This window comes from Talpa occidentalis, unplaced genomic scaffold (assembly GCF_014898055.3).
Source record: "Talpa occidentalis isolate TD23 unplaced genomic scaffold, MPIMG_talOcc4v2.1 talOcc4.4, whole genome shotgun sequence".
NCBI classification, from domain to species: Eukaryota; Metazoa; Chordata; class Mammalia; order Eulipotyphla; family Talpidae; genus Talpa; species Talpa occidentalis.
The window spans coordinates 9,514,749-9,530,251 of NW_023604295.1; the positions used below are offsets into that span (position 1 = coordinate 9,514,749).

At 39.4% G+C, this 15,503-nt stretch overlaps 1 protein-coding gene, 1 long non-coding RNA gene and 1 other non-coding gene across 3 annotated transcripts in view; 2 read left to right on the forward strand and 1 right to left on the reverse strand.

Annotated features, from left to right (window-relative positions):
• The window catches only part of LOC119256747 (uncharacterized), a 34,583-nt gene that overhangs the window by 16,877 nt on the left and 2,203 nt on the right, over positions 1–15,503 (reverse strand). The window contains exons 2-3 of the long non-coding RNA XR_005127869.2: positions 15,289–15,417; positions 4,533–4,595 (exon numbers count right to left, since the gene is read on the reverse strand). This is a non-coding gene — a long non-coding RNA (uncharacterized LOC119256747). The remainder of the gene's footprint in view (positions 1–4,532; positions 4,596–15,288; positions 15,418–15,503) is intronic.
• Positions 2,109–3,947, forward strand: CLDN8 (claudin 8). Its single transcript, XM_037524516.2, has one exon. The coding sequence runs from the start codon at positions 2,256–2,258 to the stop codon at positions 2,931–2,933; it is 678 nt and encodes a 225-aa protein (XP_037380413.1). The 5' UTR covers positions 2,109–2,255; the 3' UTR covers positions 2,934–3,947.
• Positions 7,204–7,325, forward strand: LOC119258356 (small nucleolar RNA SNORA40). The gene has a single exon (XR_005128220.1). It is a non-coding gene; the product is annotated as a small nucleolar RNA SNORA40 (small nucleolar RNA).

A 15,503-nucleotide genomic window follows, 5' to 3' on the forward strand; every position in this document is an offset into this window, starting at 1 on the left:
ACACGTGCACACATGCCCACCCATCCATACACATATGTGCACACTGTGCAAACACACACACTTATAAAGAGAGCTCCTCAAGAAAGCTCCTAAAACATGTGTCATACATGAATTAAGAAAGTGTATTCCGGGACTCCCTGGTGGCACAGGGGTTAAAGTCTCAGTGTTATCAAGCTATCACCAGCCTCTGCAGCATGAGTTTGATCCCTCACCACAGAGCTAAGCCATCTGGCACAGCAAGACCTCTCCTGATTGTGTATTTCAGTAGATCTACCTTTTCTGCATCCCACTCTGTCTCTGGTGAGTCCTCTCACCCCCTGCATCTGTGGCCTTCACCCCAGTTCTTGTATGCATAAATAAATAAAAATAAATCTTTAAAAAAAGTGAATTCAATGTGATTTCCTATACATTTTTTTTTTTTTTAGTGTGTCAGCTTGTACAGTAGCTCCTTTTCCATCTGCCAATCTGTCAGTCACCCCCTTTCTGAGGCTGGCAATTAAAGGAAAATTTATCTGCTGTTTTGATATGAATTCTCCTTTTATAGATTGCAGATTACTTTTCCAAGAGTAATCTATCTCCCTCTCTACCACACATCTGTAACTGACACAAGCCTGAAGAAGAAAATGCTAGATATCTTCTGTTAGCATGAGAGACTTACTACAGATTAGTACATAATAGGCCCACCAGGAGGACATTCTTGTAAATAACATGCTTTCATCATTTTCTTAGTTTCAAATGTCCAAACTAATAAAATAGCCATAACTTGGGCTACTGCTATCTTTTCCTGCTTGGTATTATTTCTTAGAAGACAGTTTATTTTGGCATTTTCTTACCCTACCTACCAAGCACTGGTTTTGTTTCCGTAATCTGAATAAAATACTCAGATTTTTTTTGGCATTTAAATTTCCAGCTTCATAAGTGAGGAGAAAACACTTTCCCATACTCAGATTTAAGGTGGTGCAAGGAAGCAGAGAGGAAGTAAAGCCATAAAGAAGAGATCACATTTTTAGGATGTTAGGATGAAAGTAAGGTTTGAAGTTTGAAACGGCAGGGCAGAAAGCTCAAGGTGATTTTCAGAAGACAATGGCTAGTGAATTTCCCCCAAATCACCACATCTGTTTATTGGAGCACCGCTGTTATCATCGTTGAGAATAAGATGGTTCAAAGCACCTTCCGCTTAAGGACATGGCATGAAAGACAAGTTCAGTGAACATTTCATATGATTAAGTTCAGTGGATACGACCCTGACAATAGTTTATCTAGAAATGTCAGTCTTTGTTATGAGTCCCAGACTCTTGTATCATCTGAATTCTAGTTCCTTCGAGCCAGGAAAACAGACCAGCAAAGAAATACAATATAAGCCCCCGGTTATCTGGAACTCACTGCATCATTTAATTGACAGAGTGCTCGCTACTTCAGAAAATGGTCTGGGATGTTTTGTTCATTTTTTTCCTTACAAATCAAGATGATCAGGATACCACCAATAAGCAGCTTTCTTGGTTCAAAAGAAAACAGCATGTGTTTGGTGCCTCCGAGCTGGACAACCTTGTGTATTTAATTACTTTTGCCTTATTTTGTCCTTTGCCTGGATCTGCTCCCTGATTTCACCTCAGCTGAGCTTGCTTTGAAGTTGTAGACAAATTAAATCAACTGCTGGGATCACATGCACCCAAAGAATGTGGTTTCCCGGGTCTGAGCAATCTATCCATCCCCTGCTCCTCTTTCACTTTGGCACGTTGACAGTCCTCTCGAAAGTCTTAGGCAGACACTTCATTTGCTACCCGGTCACAGCCGCTTTCACTTGGATCCAGAGCTGCCTCGCCAAGGTGCACTTCTGAGGTCAGCAGCCAATGGCACACGGCTGGATAATTGTGCAAACGCTCAGAATGACGCCGACAGGTAAACACGCCGTGTGCAGTCTTCTTGCAAAACTAAGAAGTACAAAGAATGTTTATGTGCAGTTTCAGAAGCTGCAAGTAGCTCCTGTGAGTTTGGAAGCACCTGGGTAACCTCCCCCCTCTTATTGGCCAGGAAAGTTGCCCCACCTGATTTGTAAGTTTACCTGTGGTTGTCAGTAGGGGGTGCACCTCATCCAGCCAGCACTGGATTTAATCTAGAAAGAAGCAGTAAAGCAGCTTTTATTTGAAAAACCCCTGGGTTCAGAGTTCATTGCAGCGGGAAAACTGTTCTCTCCTGAGACGCAGGACTTGGCTTCGGAGCAGTGGGACCAGCTGAGGAGTCCCTCTTAGCGGACCATGGCGACCTATGCCCTGCAAATTGTGGCCCTGATGCTCGGTGGTATCGGCCTGGTGGGCACTGTGGCCGTCACCCTGATGCCACAGTGGAGAGTGTCCGCCTTCATTGAAAGCAACATTGTGGTTTTTGAAAACCTCTGGGAAGGACTGTGGATGAACTGCATGCGGCATGTGAACATCAGGATGCAGTGCAAGGTCTACGATTCCCTGCTGGCTCTGTCTCCGGACCTGCAGGCCTCCAGGGGGCTGATGTGCACCGCCTGCGTGCTGTCCTTTCTGGCTTTCATGACGGCCATCCTGGGCATGAAGTGCACAAACTGCACGGGAGACGACGAGAAGGCGAAGAGCTACATTCTGCTCACGGCTGGCATCATCTTCATGGTCACCGGCCTCGTGGTGCTCATCCCGGTGAGCTGGGTTGCCAATTCCATCATCAGAGACTTCTACAGCCCCATAGTGGATGTTGCCCAAAAGCGGGAGCTCGGGGAAGCTCTCTATCTCGGCTGGACCACCGCCCTGGTGCTCCTGGCCGGAGGGGCTCTGTTCTGCTGCGTCTCTGGCTGCAGTGACAAGAGCAGGAGCTACAGATACACCATCCCATCCCATCGTACGACCCAAAAGAGCTACCACGGAGAAAAGAAATCATCCAGCGTCTACTCAAAAAATGCGTATGTGTGACTGCGTTTTTTAGCTTTACATGCCAGTGACTAAAATGTCTACTGTTTTCTAAAAATGCAACCCAAAGAAACATTGATTTGCCCTTCTTAACTGCCTTGTCTAAATGACAGGAACTGCACGTCAGCTACTTAGGATTCTATAAGCTATTTTCAGCAGAATGACATGTTATAGACATTGCTTTGATTGTTCTAGGAAATGCAGCAATTTGTTTCTGAAATGCTTCATGTATTTTTTTTTCTTTTTATCAGTTCCTTCAAAATCACATTGTTGAAGATGATTTTATAACTGTGGTTTCTCTCTGATTTAGCATTATGTATATAGAAGGGTGTGTGATGTTTCTATCTTTCCTAAGTAGAGACAGGCTCATGTGGTCTATTTTAAATGAAATACTGATCCATGGCACTGAATAAATAGAATTCAACTATTGCTTTTCAGGGGAATCGGGGGTAAGATTAAAGAAGGTTAATATTAATTGTTTAAAAACAACTTAGCAATGAACACTCCCGATTTATAATGAAGGTTAAAATGAAGGCTTTAATCGGCAGGGTAAAGGAAGCTAAAATGCTTTCTGATATCCCATTTTTAGCGTAGGAGTTAGAAATCCTAACTCGTTCTTTATCCTCTTTCCCCAGAGGCCTTCCTTTCTTGTATATTAAATTAACATCTTTAAAAGGCAGATATTTGTCAAGGGGCTTTGCATGCAAACTACTTTTCCAGAGTGATCTTAAGAAGAAAGATAAAAGTGTGGTCTGAGAAAATTTGAAGACTTGAAGAAGAGAGAGTACTTTTCCCTCTTAAGTTGAAGAATGCATTTTGACATGATCTTATATGGTGATGAAAATTTTAGTAACTACTTGAATACAGACTTCGGAGCTTAATCAATATAAAAAATGGGACAAAAACAATTCTACTGAGACATAAAAATGTTCTTTGTGTCCCCACAATTCAATATAATTCAATTTGAAAGTTTGTAACTACCTTTTACTAGTATAAATAACTAGTTTTTATCTGCTTACCTCCTTTTTGTTAATAAATTGTTCCTTTTTATATTAACTTGAGATTCCTTCATTCTTCATTTTTTTTTGGTATTGTTAACTTGTAAAGTTTTTTTTTTTTTTTAAAGCATGATATGTTTGGGTCCCAATTTCAAAAAGAATATCAAAGTCATATTTAAAGATAAACCTAGACTTAGCATTCATTTTTTGAGAATATAAAATACTGTGTATCATTTAACAACAATGTGCTTTATAATCATTAGTTCTCACATTCATTTTTAATGCAGAAAATATATGTGTAATTTATGAAGATGCTACTACAGTTTCCAACAAATCCATACACTGTAAATATTATGTATGTAATACCCATCACCATAAAAACTTTGCAAAGCTAAGTACATGTTTCTATCACTAAGAAATAGTATTAATTAATGATAGTGACTAATATTAATGGGGTGTGTGTTCTATGCTAGGAACTCTATTGCTTTATATGGATTTTGTTATTAAACCTTTATGACATTGATATTATTAGTTCAATTCACTGATGAGGACACCTTGGAAAGTTCATTGATTAACCAATAAATTCAGGAGACAAAAGGTCTACCTGACTTCACAGCTCATATTCTTTTTCTTCAGGGAAAGTAGATTTTCTTCCATAAAACTTTGTCTGTAAAATAAGATGCGTCACAACTGTTCATTAGGAATCATTCTTTTTTTTTTAGGGATTGGTGACTTTCCAATAACTAAGTGCTAATTTCTCTTAGAGAATTTTTTCTTTCAGGTCAAAGCATTCATGAGAGCAGAAATAAAGGAAAACTTGCTGGGAGAATTAAAGGCGAAACCTAATCTTCTAAATAATGGTCTTTAATCAAACACTCTTTCTGCCTAGAAAACATTCTTGAATATCTCAAACTCAAGGTGTTACCTTCCTCTTCTTTTCCCTAAAATAGAATTACAATTACTAGTTTTCCTTATGGAAGCACCTTGAGTAGATCTCTGAAATCTTTCTCCAATATCCCACAATGACTTTCATAGCATCCCATTCCTACATAGTTGAAAAGTCTTCCAGACTGTGTCACAGCCTGGAGAAACTACTTCCTCAAGGTCTCCTCCCTATTCCCATTTCAATTCTTTCTATAATGCACAGCATATTCCCCATGCCCTGCCCATAATCCTTGTAGGAATGCTTCATTGCCTGTATGTCCAAATGCCTTTGCAGGTGATAACCAGCAGGAAGGGAAATCTATCCTACAATTTTCATGGTAAATTTTATCACACAATAACATCAGCCTATGATAACAGCCAGAATGTTGATGTTCAGAAGCTAGAATGTTTCACATGCCAAAGGTCTCCTTAATATCCTGAAAGGAAATGCACTGGACCTTTAAGAAAGAGGTTGATAGTTAGCAAATTCTATGCAAGTGGAAATTTTAGAAATTTTATATATTTTTAGACAAGTGACATGATGGAAGAATCAGAGCAGTCGAGAGTGTGTTTTTTGAGGCCTCAGTTTCACTCTAGTCTTTTTATTTTTTTCCTGTTTTATTCTAACACACCAGATCTCCCCACATGAACCCCCTTCCGCAGGCTCTGTGTCCTGAGTGTTGCCCTCTGGCACTGCAAGAATCATCACTGAATCCCTTTATGTGTCCTGGGGACACAAGGGTGGATAAGACCCAATTTTTTTTTTTTTGTTTTAAGGAATGTGTGTTAACAAGAAGAGACAGAGTAAAAAAAAGTAGCTTCACCAAATCTTGTCATGCTGGGCTGAGTCTTTTTTTTTAACCTCTTTGATTTTCTAAGAATTCTATGAATTGCATATTAGATTATGAGAACACTGAATCTCAAAAATGCCATCCTGTAATTAAAAAGCCTATATTCTCCCCACAGCAATATTGACCAAAGACGCCCCTCCCAGAGTTAAGCTTCTGAACAATGAGTCAACTCATCACGCTCACCAAGGCTTCCCAGGAACCCTGGTCACTGGCCTCGTCCCCAGAGCCCGCAGGTTGACCTCACCACCTGTTTCTGCTGTTTACTTCACCTCCCCTTTTCTCCTCCAGACTTTGACATCATTTACTGTCTTTGGTTACTAACATTCATTACCTTTTCCTTGTAAGATATCCTATTTTAAGACTCCTATCATTGGCCAACTGCTTTTGATCCCTCAGGACTTCTTACCTGTCCTGAGAGGGCCTCCCAGAGCTGCCTGCACCTTCTCACTGCCCCTCCTCCTCAGCTCTGCTGCAAACAGGACACCCAAGCACAGCCACTGCTGGGACCCAGCCAACAGGCAGCGCCTGGAGGCTTGTTTTCTGGAAGTATCAGGTGCTGCCAGGTTCCAGGAGAAAGAGCTGCTCTGTATTCCACCTGGAGGTTAATGAGAAGCCAGGAATTCCTGGTGCAGAGGCCTGAGGCTAGGCCTGCAGCTCTGTGGGGGGAGTGGGCAGGAGTGGCAGAGGGAGACACAGGTGGGCTGACCTGTCTCACAAGTAGGCCCGGGAAGGAGGAAGACATTTTACCCCTGTGTAATCTTAGGGAGTTGTTGTCAGGGCCAGGAGCACTGTGGCAGGTGCATGCTGAGGCTGGGGTCCTCCTTGGTCTGGGGCAGAGGAGAGGCTTAAAGCCAACTGAGAGGGAGGATGCAGAGAGCCTCAGAGGTCACTTCCCACGGCCCCAGCAGAGACACGGCCACATTCAGGTTACTACAGTAGATGAGGAAACAGAGGGAATTCCTGCCACCCAAGGGTTGGTTATTGCTAATGCAACAAATTAACTTCTACAAGGATAGAGATCCTAGAGTCATACAATGGAACTCAACAACCAGGAAAAGGAAGTGCAAGCTGAACACCTATAATTGCCAGGCAACCTTTGAGGAAATGGATCTCCTGGGAAAGAGAGCAGACATCTCACATAAACAAACACATATCTCTAAGAGCCTGAAGCAGATCAAATGATAGGATTATAAAAGTTTCTTAAAATGAAAATGGCATGATTTTTACATTTAAAAAAAAAAACCCACAGGGAACTGAGAATTGAGGGGGTGAAAATTGTATGTTTGGATGATCAAGTGGAAGAAACACTCAGAACACAGGACAAACAGAAGGACAAAAAAGATGGACTTCTTTAGGAAATTGGTAAGGGACTTGGAGAACAAATTTGAGCAAATGCAGAAAACAAGATACAGAGCACATGGAAGGAGCAAAAGTCACTCACAAAATGTGATGTTTCTGAAAAAAGAATTCCAACTTGCAGATAAAAAGAGCTCATTGACTAGCACTCATATTTGATTTTGTTAAATTTGTGGGCAAAGCCTTTGATGCAAAGAATAAATCCTCTTTTGCAACCTAGAACTCCGTGTTCAGTATGTGTTTTGATACAGATAAGAAGGAACATGATACTTAAAACAGATTGATAAAAATCAAGGTTAATCCAGGACTGTAGGACTGATGATTTAAAAAGCATGTAGGAAATTTTGCATTCTGATTGGAATGTGAATGTGGAACAAAGATGGCTTCTGTCTTTCAGGCTGAGAATATGAGAAGCATCAGGACGAAAAGGTTTTGGCTTGTCCTGCCAAGGATCTGCTGCTGCAGGCTGTGATGCTGAGGGGTGACTGAGCTCTTACTCATGCTTTGAGGGTTTCTGAGGCTGAGAGGCAGACGGATCCACCTGTTAGGACCTTGAACATAACCCTACTTAGAGTGCTTAAAGAAATTGGACCCCCAAAATTGTAGGTGGAAATCTGGGAAGAGTCTGTGTTTTCAAGTGGAGATCAAGGAGCCTAAAATAAGCGATCGTCAGGTTGACAAATACAAGTGGATTAAGTGAAAGTTCTTGTTAAAGATTAATGTTGAGGCTTATGGCTCAAACTGGAGGAATTAAGTAGTGGACAATGGAAATAATCACAAAGTGTGCAATTCCCTAAATAAAAATGTATTGACTAATTTTGTTTTGCCTGTTACACAGAACAATAATAATTTAAAAAAAAACCTTTCCACTTTTTGTAGGAAAGTAAAAAAAAAAGTGTGTGTGTGTGTGTGTGTGTGTGTGTGTGTGTGAGAGAGAGAGAGACGGGGGGAGAGAGAGAGAGAGAGAGAGAGAGAGAGAAGCGAGCTCTCATTGAGGTCTTAGGAAAATTAAGAATAGATGTTTGCAGTAATATCCTTCCACTCCAAGTGCAAAAGGAAAACATAAGCTTTTGCCAGTCATAACAAATTACATGACAATAGTGATAAAAATATTCCCACTTGCATCAAATAGTTCAATCACTAACCTATAAAAAAGCTTGAAAGTGATTTCATAAGTAAAGACAACAAGAGAGCCAAGCCTTTAACCCCAGAATTTTTTTTTCCCCCAACAAGAATTGCATTCTCCTGATAATGACAAAGAAAGCATTTGGGGGCTCCCCAGGATTCAGTCACAGGGTCACTCACAGCACTGACCCAAATAAGAGACTAAGACAATTAATCACAAAAGAGACAGCACAGGCTGGTAGGAGGAAAGGAAGCGACCCAGGCACCCCCTGACTCCTGAATAAACCCACGGGATCCGCTGGGAGGAGGGTTCGAAGGGGTCAGGCCGACATCTTGTCAAACTCATCTCAACGTCCTGCTCAGTGAAATCCCTGCAAATACCTGCAGGTGGACCTCATGGTCACGACTCCTGCTCACCACTTCCTGCAGGTGAGTTCAGTGTAGTAAGTGTGGCTAAGACAAAACAGACAAAAACACCCACTGATGTCATCTCCACATTCATTTTTCTTCTGATCTTCTGCCACTGGCTATACAGGGCCCGTGGTCAGTGCCCACCCCCTGTTCCCACTCACCTTGTCCTATGCCAGCCTGAGCCCAGCATCCACCCAGCCCTTCCGGGAGACTGATGTGCACCAGCCAGCCCACCCCTCCACCCTGGGACCCACTCAGGCTCCATTATTGCTCCCCGCGTGTCCCCCAAGTCACCCTTGAGAGTACATCCCCTCTGCTCCTCTATGCTAACGCCACTGCCAACCCCTTTCCCAGACTCCTGTTGCGGTGCTAATAAAATGCATAAGAAAATATTGGCCACAGGGTCTTTTATAAAAAGAAAAAAAATAGATCGAGCCTTCCTTTTCTGAATCAGGAAAATGTTACAATCTTTCTTACCAGTGAGTTAAAAAATACTCCTTCTTCTTTTTTACTTTTACTTTTTTTTTTTTATTCTATCCTCTAACACAGAGAGCAAAAAGAAACAAATGAATTTAGTCCGTCCATAATTTCAGCTCACTCTGCTTGCTTTCTCCCCTGCCCCCCATATCTCCAGAATCACCAGCTTCTAAAATCTGTAACTATGTCCCCCCAGTTGCTTCTGTCTGTGGTTACTTCTTCATTTTGCTACTGATGTATGGTAAGTGTGGTAGGAAGGAGGGGCGTCTGCCTCAGGTTGAAGATTTTTTGGTTTTTGTTTGCAACCTAGTATGAATGCATATGTGAAAACCTCATCAACGCACATTTCTTTTTTTTTAATAAATTTTATTTTTATATTCCCCATACAATTGCAGCCCCCTTATTTTGAGCCCAATCCCTCCCCTCCCCACCCCCCACCCCCCATAGAGTGTCTCTGGTTCATAGTTTTTTGTTGATTTTGATTTTCACTTTCTTATAGTTATTCATTTTCCTGGTCCCTTATTTAAGTTTTCTAGATTCCTGCTATGAGTGAGACCATCCAGTATTTTTCTTTTTCTTTCTGGCTTATTTCGCTGAGCATGATCCCTTCCAGCACCATCCATGTTGCTGCAAATTGCATGTGTTTATCTTTTTTGAATGCTGAGTAATATTCCATGGTGTATATGGACCACATCTTCTTGATCCAGTCATCTATTTTTGGGCATTTGGGCTGTTTCTAAAGCTTAGCTATTGTAAACAGTGCTGCTATAAACATAAGGGTGCAGGTGCTCTTTGGAGTTGATGTTTCTGTGTCCTTTGGGTAAATACCTAGGAGTGGAACTGCTGGATCCTATGGAAGCTCTATGTTTAGTAGGTCCAGAAATCTCCACACAGCTCTCCATAGTGGTTGGACCAGTTTGCACTCCCACCAACAGTGCAGAAGAGTTCCTTTTTCTCCACACCCTCGCCAACATTTGTTGTTGCTAGTTTTTTTAACATGTGCCATTCTCACTGGTGTGAGATGGTATCTCATGGTAGTTTTGATTTGCATTTCCCTGATTGCAAGTGATGTTGAACATTTTTTCATATGCCTGTTGGCCATTTGCATTTCCTCTTCAAAGAAGTTTCTTTTTAGCTCTTCTGCCCATTTTTGGACTGGATTATTTTCTTTGTTGTTGTTGAGTCTCATCAGCTCTTTGCAGATTTTTGTGATCAGTCCTTTATCATTAGCATCAACGAACATTTCTATCCCTATTTTTCAGAATTGGGCCAACTTTCCTAAACTATTTTAAAAGTCAAGATGTGGTATATAGAAATCTTCCTTGAAGAAGAAATTAGAGCTTATTAGAAGCTCAACCGCAGAAAGCCTTTAAAAGTGAAATTGGCCCCACCTTTTTTTCTGTGAAGCAGTGTTGCATCATGAAATTCTATCACTTTCAGATTGCATCATTGAAAGTCAACAAGTATACACGACATTTACTTCATCACTGAAAGGCCGATTCTATCCTTGACTAGACAATTGTTGCCTTTGTCCTAATATAATCCCCACCCCACCTCCTATCCTCTGGTAACCACTAATTGGTCTTTATTGTCCAACGATTTGTTTTTGTTTTATTTACTTCATCTCTTTGTTTTCCCTATATACCACATATGAGTGAACTTATATGATGTTTGTTTTTCTTTGTCTGGCTGAGTTCACTAAGAATAATACCCTCTGGGTCCATCCATGTTATTGCAAATGGCAGAATTTCATCATTCTTTATAGCTGAATAGTATTCCATTGTGTGTATGTATATGAGTTTGTGTGTGTGTGCATGTATACACATATGTGTGTATATATATATATATATATATATATATATATATATATATATATACACCACACCTTCTTGATCCACTTGTCAGTCAATGAACATTTAGGTAGATTCCACTTTTTAGCCTTCATAAATAATGCTACAATAATCATGGCAGTGCACATATCTCTTCAAATGAATACTTTTGTATTTTCCAGGGAAATATCCAGAAGTGTGATAACTGGATTATATAGAATTTCTATTTTTAATTTTTTCAGGTTTTGCTATACTCTCCATAGTGGCTATACCAGCAAGCAAATCCCACCAACAGTGTGCAAGGGGTCCATTCACTCCTTATCCTCTCCAACATTTTTTTTTAATAACAGTCAATCTCACAGGTATGTGGTGCAAGCTCATAGTTTTGATTTAAATTTCCTTAATACTATGAAGCTATTTTTTCATGTGCCTATTGGCCATCTGTATGTCTTCTTTGAGGAAGTTTCTATTCAGATCCTCCACCCACTTTTTAATTTTGTTGTTTGTTTATTGCTGTGTTGTATGAATCCTTTGTATATTGTGGATACTTATACCTTGTCAGACACATGATATGCAAATACTTTCCCCCATTCAGCAGGATGTCTTTTTGCTTTGGTGTAAGTTTCTTTTCCTGTGCACAACTTTTAGTTTAGATAATGTTTCATTTACTTACCTTTGCTTTTGTTTCCCTTGTCATTGGGGTTGAGTCCCCAAGTACATCTCCAAGTTTGCTGTCAAGGAACATAGCCTCTCGTTTTCTTCTATGTAGTTTAGGGCTACAGCTCTTAAATCCAAGTCTGTTACCCATTTTGAATTAATTTTTGTGTATGGTGTGAAAAAGTGGTCCAGTTTCATTTTTTTTTTAAGATTTATTTACTTATGCATACAAGAGCTGGGGTACAGGCCAGAGATGTGGGGAGGTGAGAGGATTCATCAGAGACAGAGTGGGGAACAAAACAAGTAGACTGACTGAAATACACTGTTGAGGGGAGCAGCGGGCGAGGCAGAAGAGGTCTGCCGCACCATCCCTGGCTGCCCGGGTATTGAACTTGTGTTGCAGAGGCTGCAGATAGCTTCATAGTGCGGTGCTTAACCCCTTGCACCACCAGGGAGGCCCCAGTTTCATTCTTTCATCACGACTGTTTACCTTCCCCAGTATCATTTAGCAAACACATTCTCCTTGTTTTTTTGTACATGCTTGGCTCTTTTGCCATAAATTGCCTGTCCATATATGTGTGGTTCTATTCTTGGCCTTCAATTCTTTTCCATTGATATCTTGCCTATTTTTATTCCAATAACATAGTCTTTAAATTAAAATTGCTTTAAAGTGTTTTTGCCATTTGTGGTCACTTTTTAGTTCTAATTTTTTCTTTATTTCTGTGAAGGGAATTTGATAGTAATTACATTGAGGTTACATATGGCTTTAGGTTCTAGAGACATTTTAACAATGTTAGTTCTTCCAGTTCATGAGCACAATATACATTTATATCTCATTGTATCTTCTATTTTTCCCAACAATTTCTTTTAATTTTTTGGTGTACCAGTCTTTTATCTCTTCAGTTAAATATATTCCAAGGTATTTAATTCTTTTTGAGGTGATTGTAAATGGAATTGGTTTCCTGGTTTCTGTTTCCATAGCTCATCACTGGCACATAGAAACACAACAGATTGTTCCATATTACTACTATAACCAGCCAAGGTGCTGTAATCATTTATTAATTCTGATAGCTTTCTACTGGAGTCTGGGATTTTTCTAAGATATTATCACGTCATCTGCAAATAGTGATAGTTTTACATTTTCCTTTCCAATTTAGATACCACTTATATCCTTTTCTTATCTAACTGCTCTTGCTGGTGTCTGCCAACTTTAAAGCTAAAAAACCCTCTGAGGGAAATGAAACCCACGATCACAACACAACTGAGGTTCAACACTGAATCTCAACACAACACTTTTATCAGAAGAAAAATGAAGAGAGGATAAAAAATAATTCAGCCTTGCACCCTATTCTGATTATTTCTTGCTGTGTAACTAACTATCTCACCCTTATCTATTGATGACTTAAAGCAACAACCATGATTTTGTGGGTTAGAAATTCAAGGAGGACTCAGTTGGCCTGAAGCATTGACTCTAGTTGGCAGCTTAAGTCTAAAGAATCAACAATAAAACATGACTCACTGCCTAGCACTTGGCTGTGACAGCTGCAAGTCTGTATGTAGATGGGCCCCTCTACCTGTGGTGAGCTCTTTGGCTTGTTCACCATGTCTTGCAGTAAGGTAGTCAGACAGCTAGCATGGTGGCTGAGAGCTCTACAGATATGAGGGGGAAATGCCAATCCTTTTAGCGGTCTGGTGTTGGTCCCACCATTTATGGTTGATCAAAGCCACCCAGGGTCAATGAGAAAGAAAACAAACTATACTTTAGGATGGGAGTATACCATCAAAGAATCTGGAACCATCCTTAATCCATTTGAGGGTCAAAGCAGAGTTTTAAGGATATAAAGAGAATCCCTTTCAAATACTTCATGAAATAGGCCTATTTTAAAATAGATGCTTTTTCAGCATTTCAACGAAATGCTGTTTTCTCCTAAAATATAGCAGGTACAGAGACAAAATAAAAATAAATGAATAAAAATTTTATTCTCTCAGTTGAAATAAGAGATTTCCTTCCCCTCCTTTTTCTTGGTGTACTTATTTCAGACAACTTGTACTTTCTCTTCTATTTGATTGATAGATAGACAGACAGACAGGTAGCTAGGTAGATAGATAGATAAATAGATAAATATCTCCATGCTTTAAAAAAATTGTTAGATCTTCACTATCACTGCTTTGGGGTCTTTAAAGATGTTACTGAGATGTATGTCATGTAGTGTTTTGCCTATATTTCCATCTATATATTTTATGATTTCAGGTCTTATGTCTAGTTCTTTAATCCATTTTGAGTTGGTTTTTGTGCATGGTGTGAGGTAGTAGCCAAGCACTATTTACAATACGTAAGCTATGGAAACAACACAAATGCCCCAAAATAGATGACTGGATCAAGAAGATGTGGTTCATATACACTATAGAATATTACTCAGCAATCAAAAAATAAATCAACTCATGCCATTTGCAGCAACATGGATGGAGCTGGAAGGGATAATACTCAGTGAAATAAGCCAGAAAGAAAAAAAAAAAATACTGGATAGTCTCACTCATAGCAGGAATTTAGAAAACCTAAATAAGGGATCAGGAAAAAGACTAATTATAATAAAGTAAAAATCAAAATCAACAAGCAACAATAAACCAGAGACATACTACAGGGCGGGAAGAAGGCCGTAGGATCAAAACAAGGGTGGTGGGAATTTTACAGGGACTATAACCAAGATGAAAATGCATATATTCTACAAAAATGAAAAATGATGTAAAAAATACATAAAATTAAAAAAAATTAAAAATAAAAATAAATTGTTAGGTTTTTTTGTTAGACTTGTATACCAGGAATGTCTTTCTCTAGTACCTCAAGCTATCTCTTTGAAAGAGTATTTAAAACACTATGGTTTTGGAATAAAAACAGAAAACACAGATCGATGGAACAGAACTTAAAGCCCAAAATAGATGAGCACGCATATGGACAACTAATTTATGACAAAAGCAGCAAGAGTTTGCAGTGAAACAAAGGTCTCTTCAATAAATGGTGTTGGGAAAGCTGGACAAATACATTCAAAAGAAGGAAATTAGGCTACACTCTTATACCGTACACAAAAATTAATTCAAAATGGATTAAAGACTTGGATGTAAGAGCTGAAACCATAAATTATATAGAAAAAAAAGTAGATGAACAATGTGGTTTTCATTTGTCTTGTGGCTTTTGTGGGGGGAATATGACTTCAGTGACTCTTGCTCTATTTTGAATTAAGAAATCTCCAGTCATAAAATTACGAAGTTTGTTTTCTCTCTGGCTAGAGCCAATTAGCCAAGGTAGATGGTCACCCTCATTACAAGGGAAAATTAGCATGAACTATGTGTGACAAAACTGCTGTCAGTTCCTTTTATTCAAAGAATAGTTAAGTGCTTACCTTGAAAAGGTGTATGGAATGGATCATTTCTGTTTGGCTAGGAGGAAAAATGAGCTTTCTTTGTCTGCAATCTCTTTGCAGACAACTTGTATAACACATTACCTTCTGGGTTGATGCTTAGTCAATAATGAAACTGTTTTCTTTCTCTGCAGCCTTTCTAAGACCTTTCTTGGTTGGAAGATTTGGTTTTTAATTATGTTTCCACAACAAAGAACAAGACAGGAAAAAAGGCAGATGAGAAAATTCTCCCAATTCTACAAATGTGTGCTTGGCTATAATCAGAGATGCTTCTTAACATTTTGTAAATGAATGTTCATCTGAGCACTACTTACAATGAATGACAAGTTGCAAACTGTACGTATTCCACAGAGAAAGGTTAAATGAAAGATGGGGTGTCTGTCTAATCGGTTGCATATTTTTCCTGCTGTTGAAGAGTCTTGAACAATGACAAAATATTTTTCCTGAAAATGGAATAAAAACATAAATATTACATATTTATAATCATGATTAAAAATTTCTTTGTCTGTCTCTCTTCCCCCTACACACA

Excerpts from the sequence above, each read along its gene's own strand:
- CLDN8 (XM_037524516.2), top strand. The coding sequence starts at position 2,256 with ATGGCGACCTATGCCCTGCAAATTGTGGCCCTGATGCTCGGTGGTATC.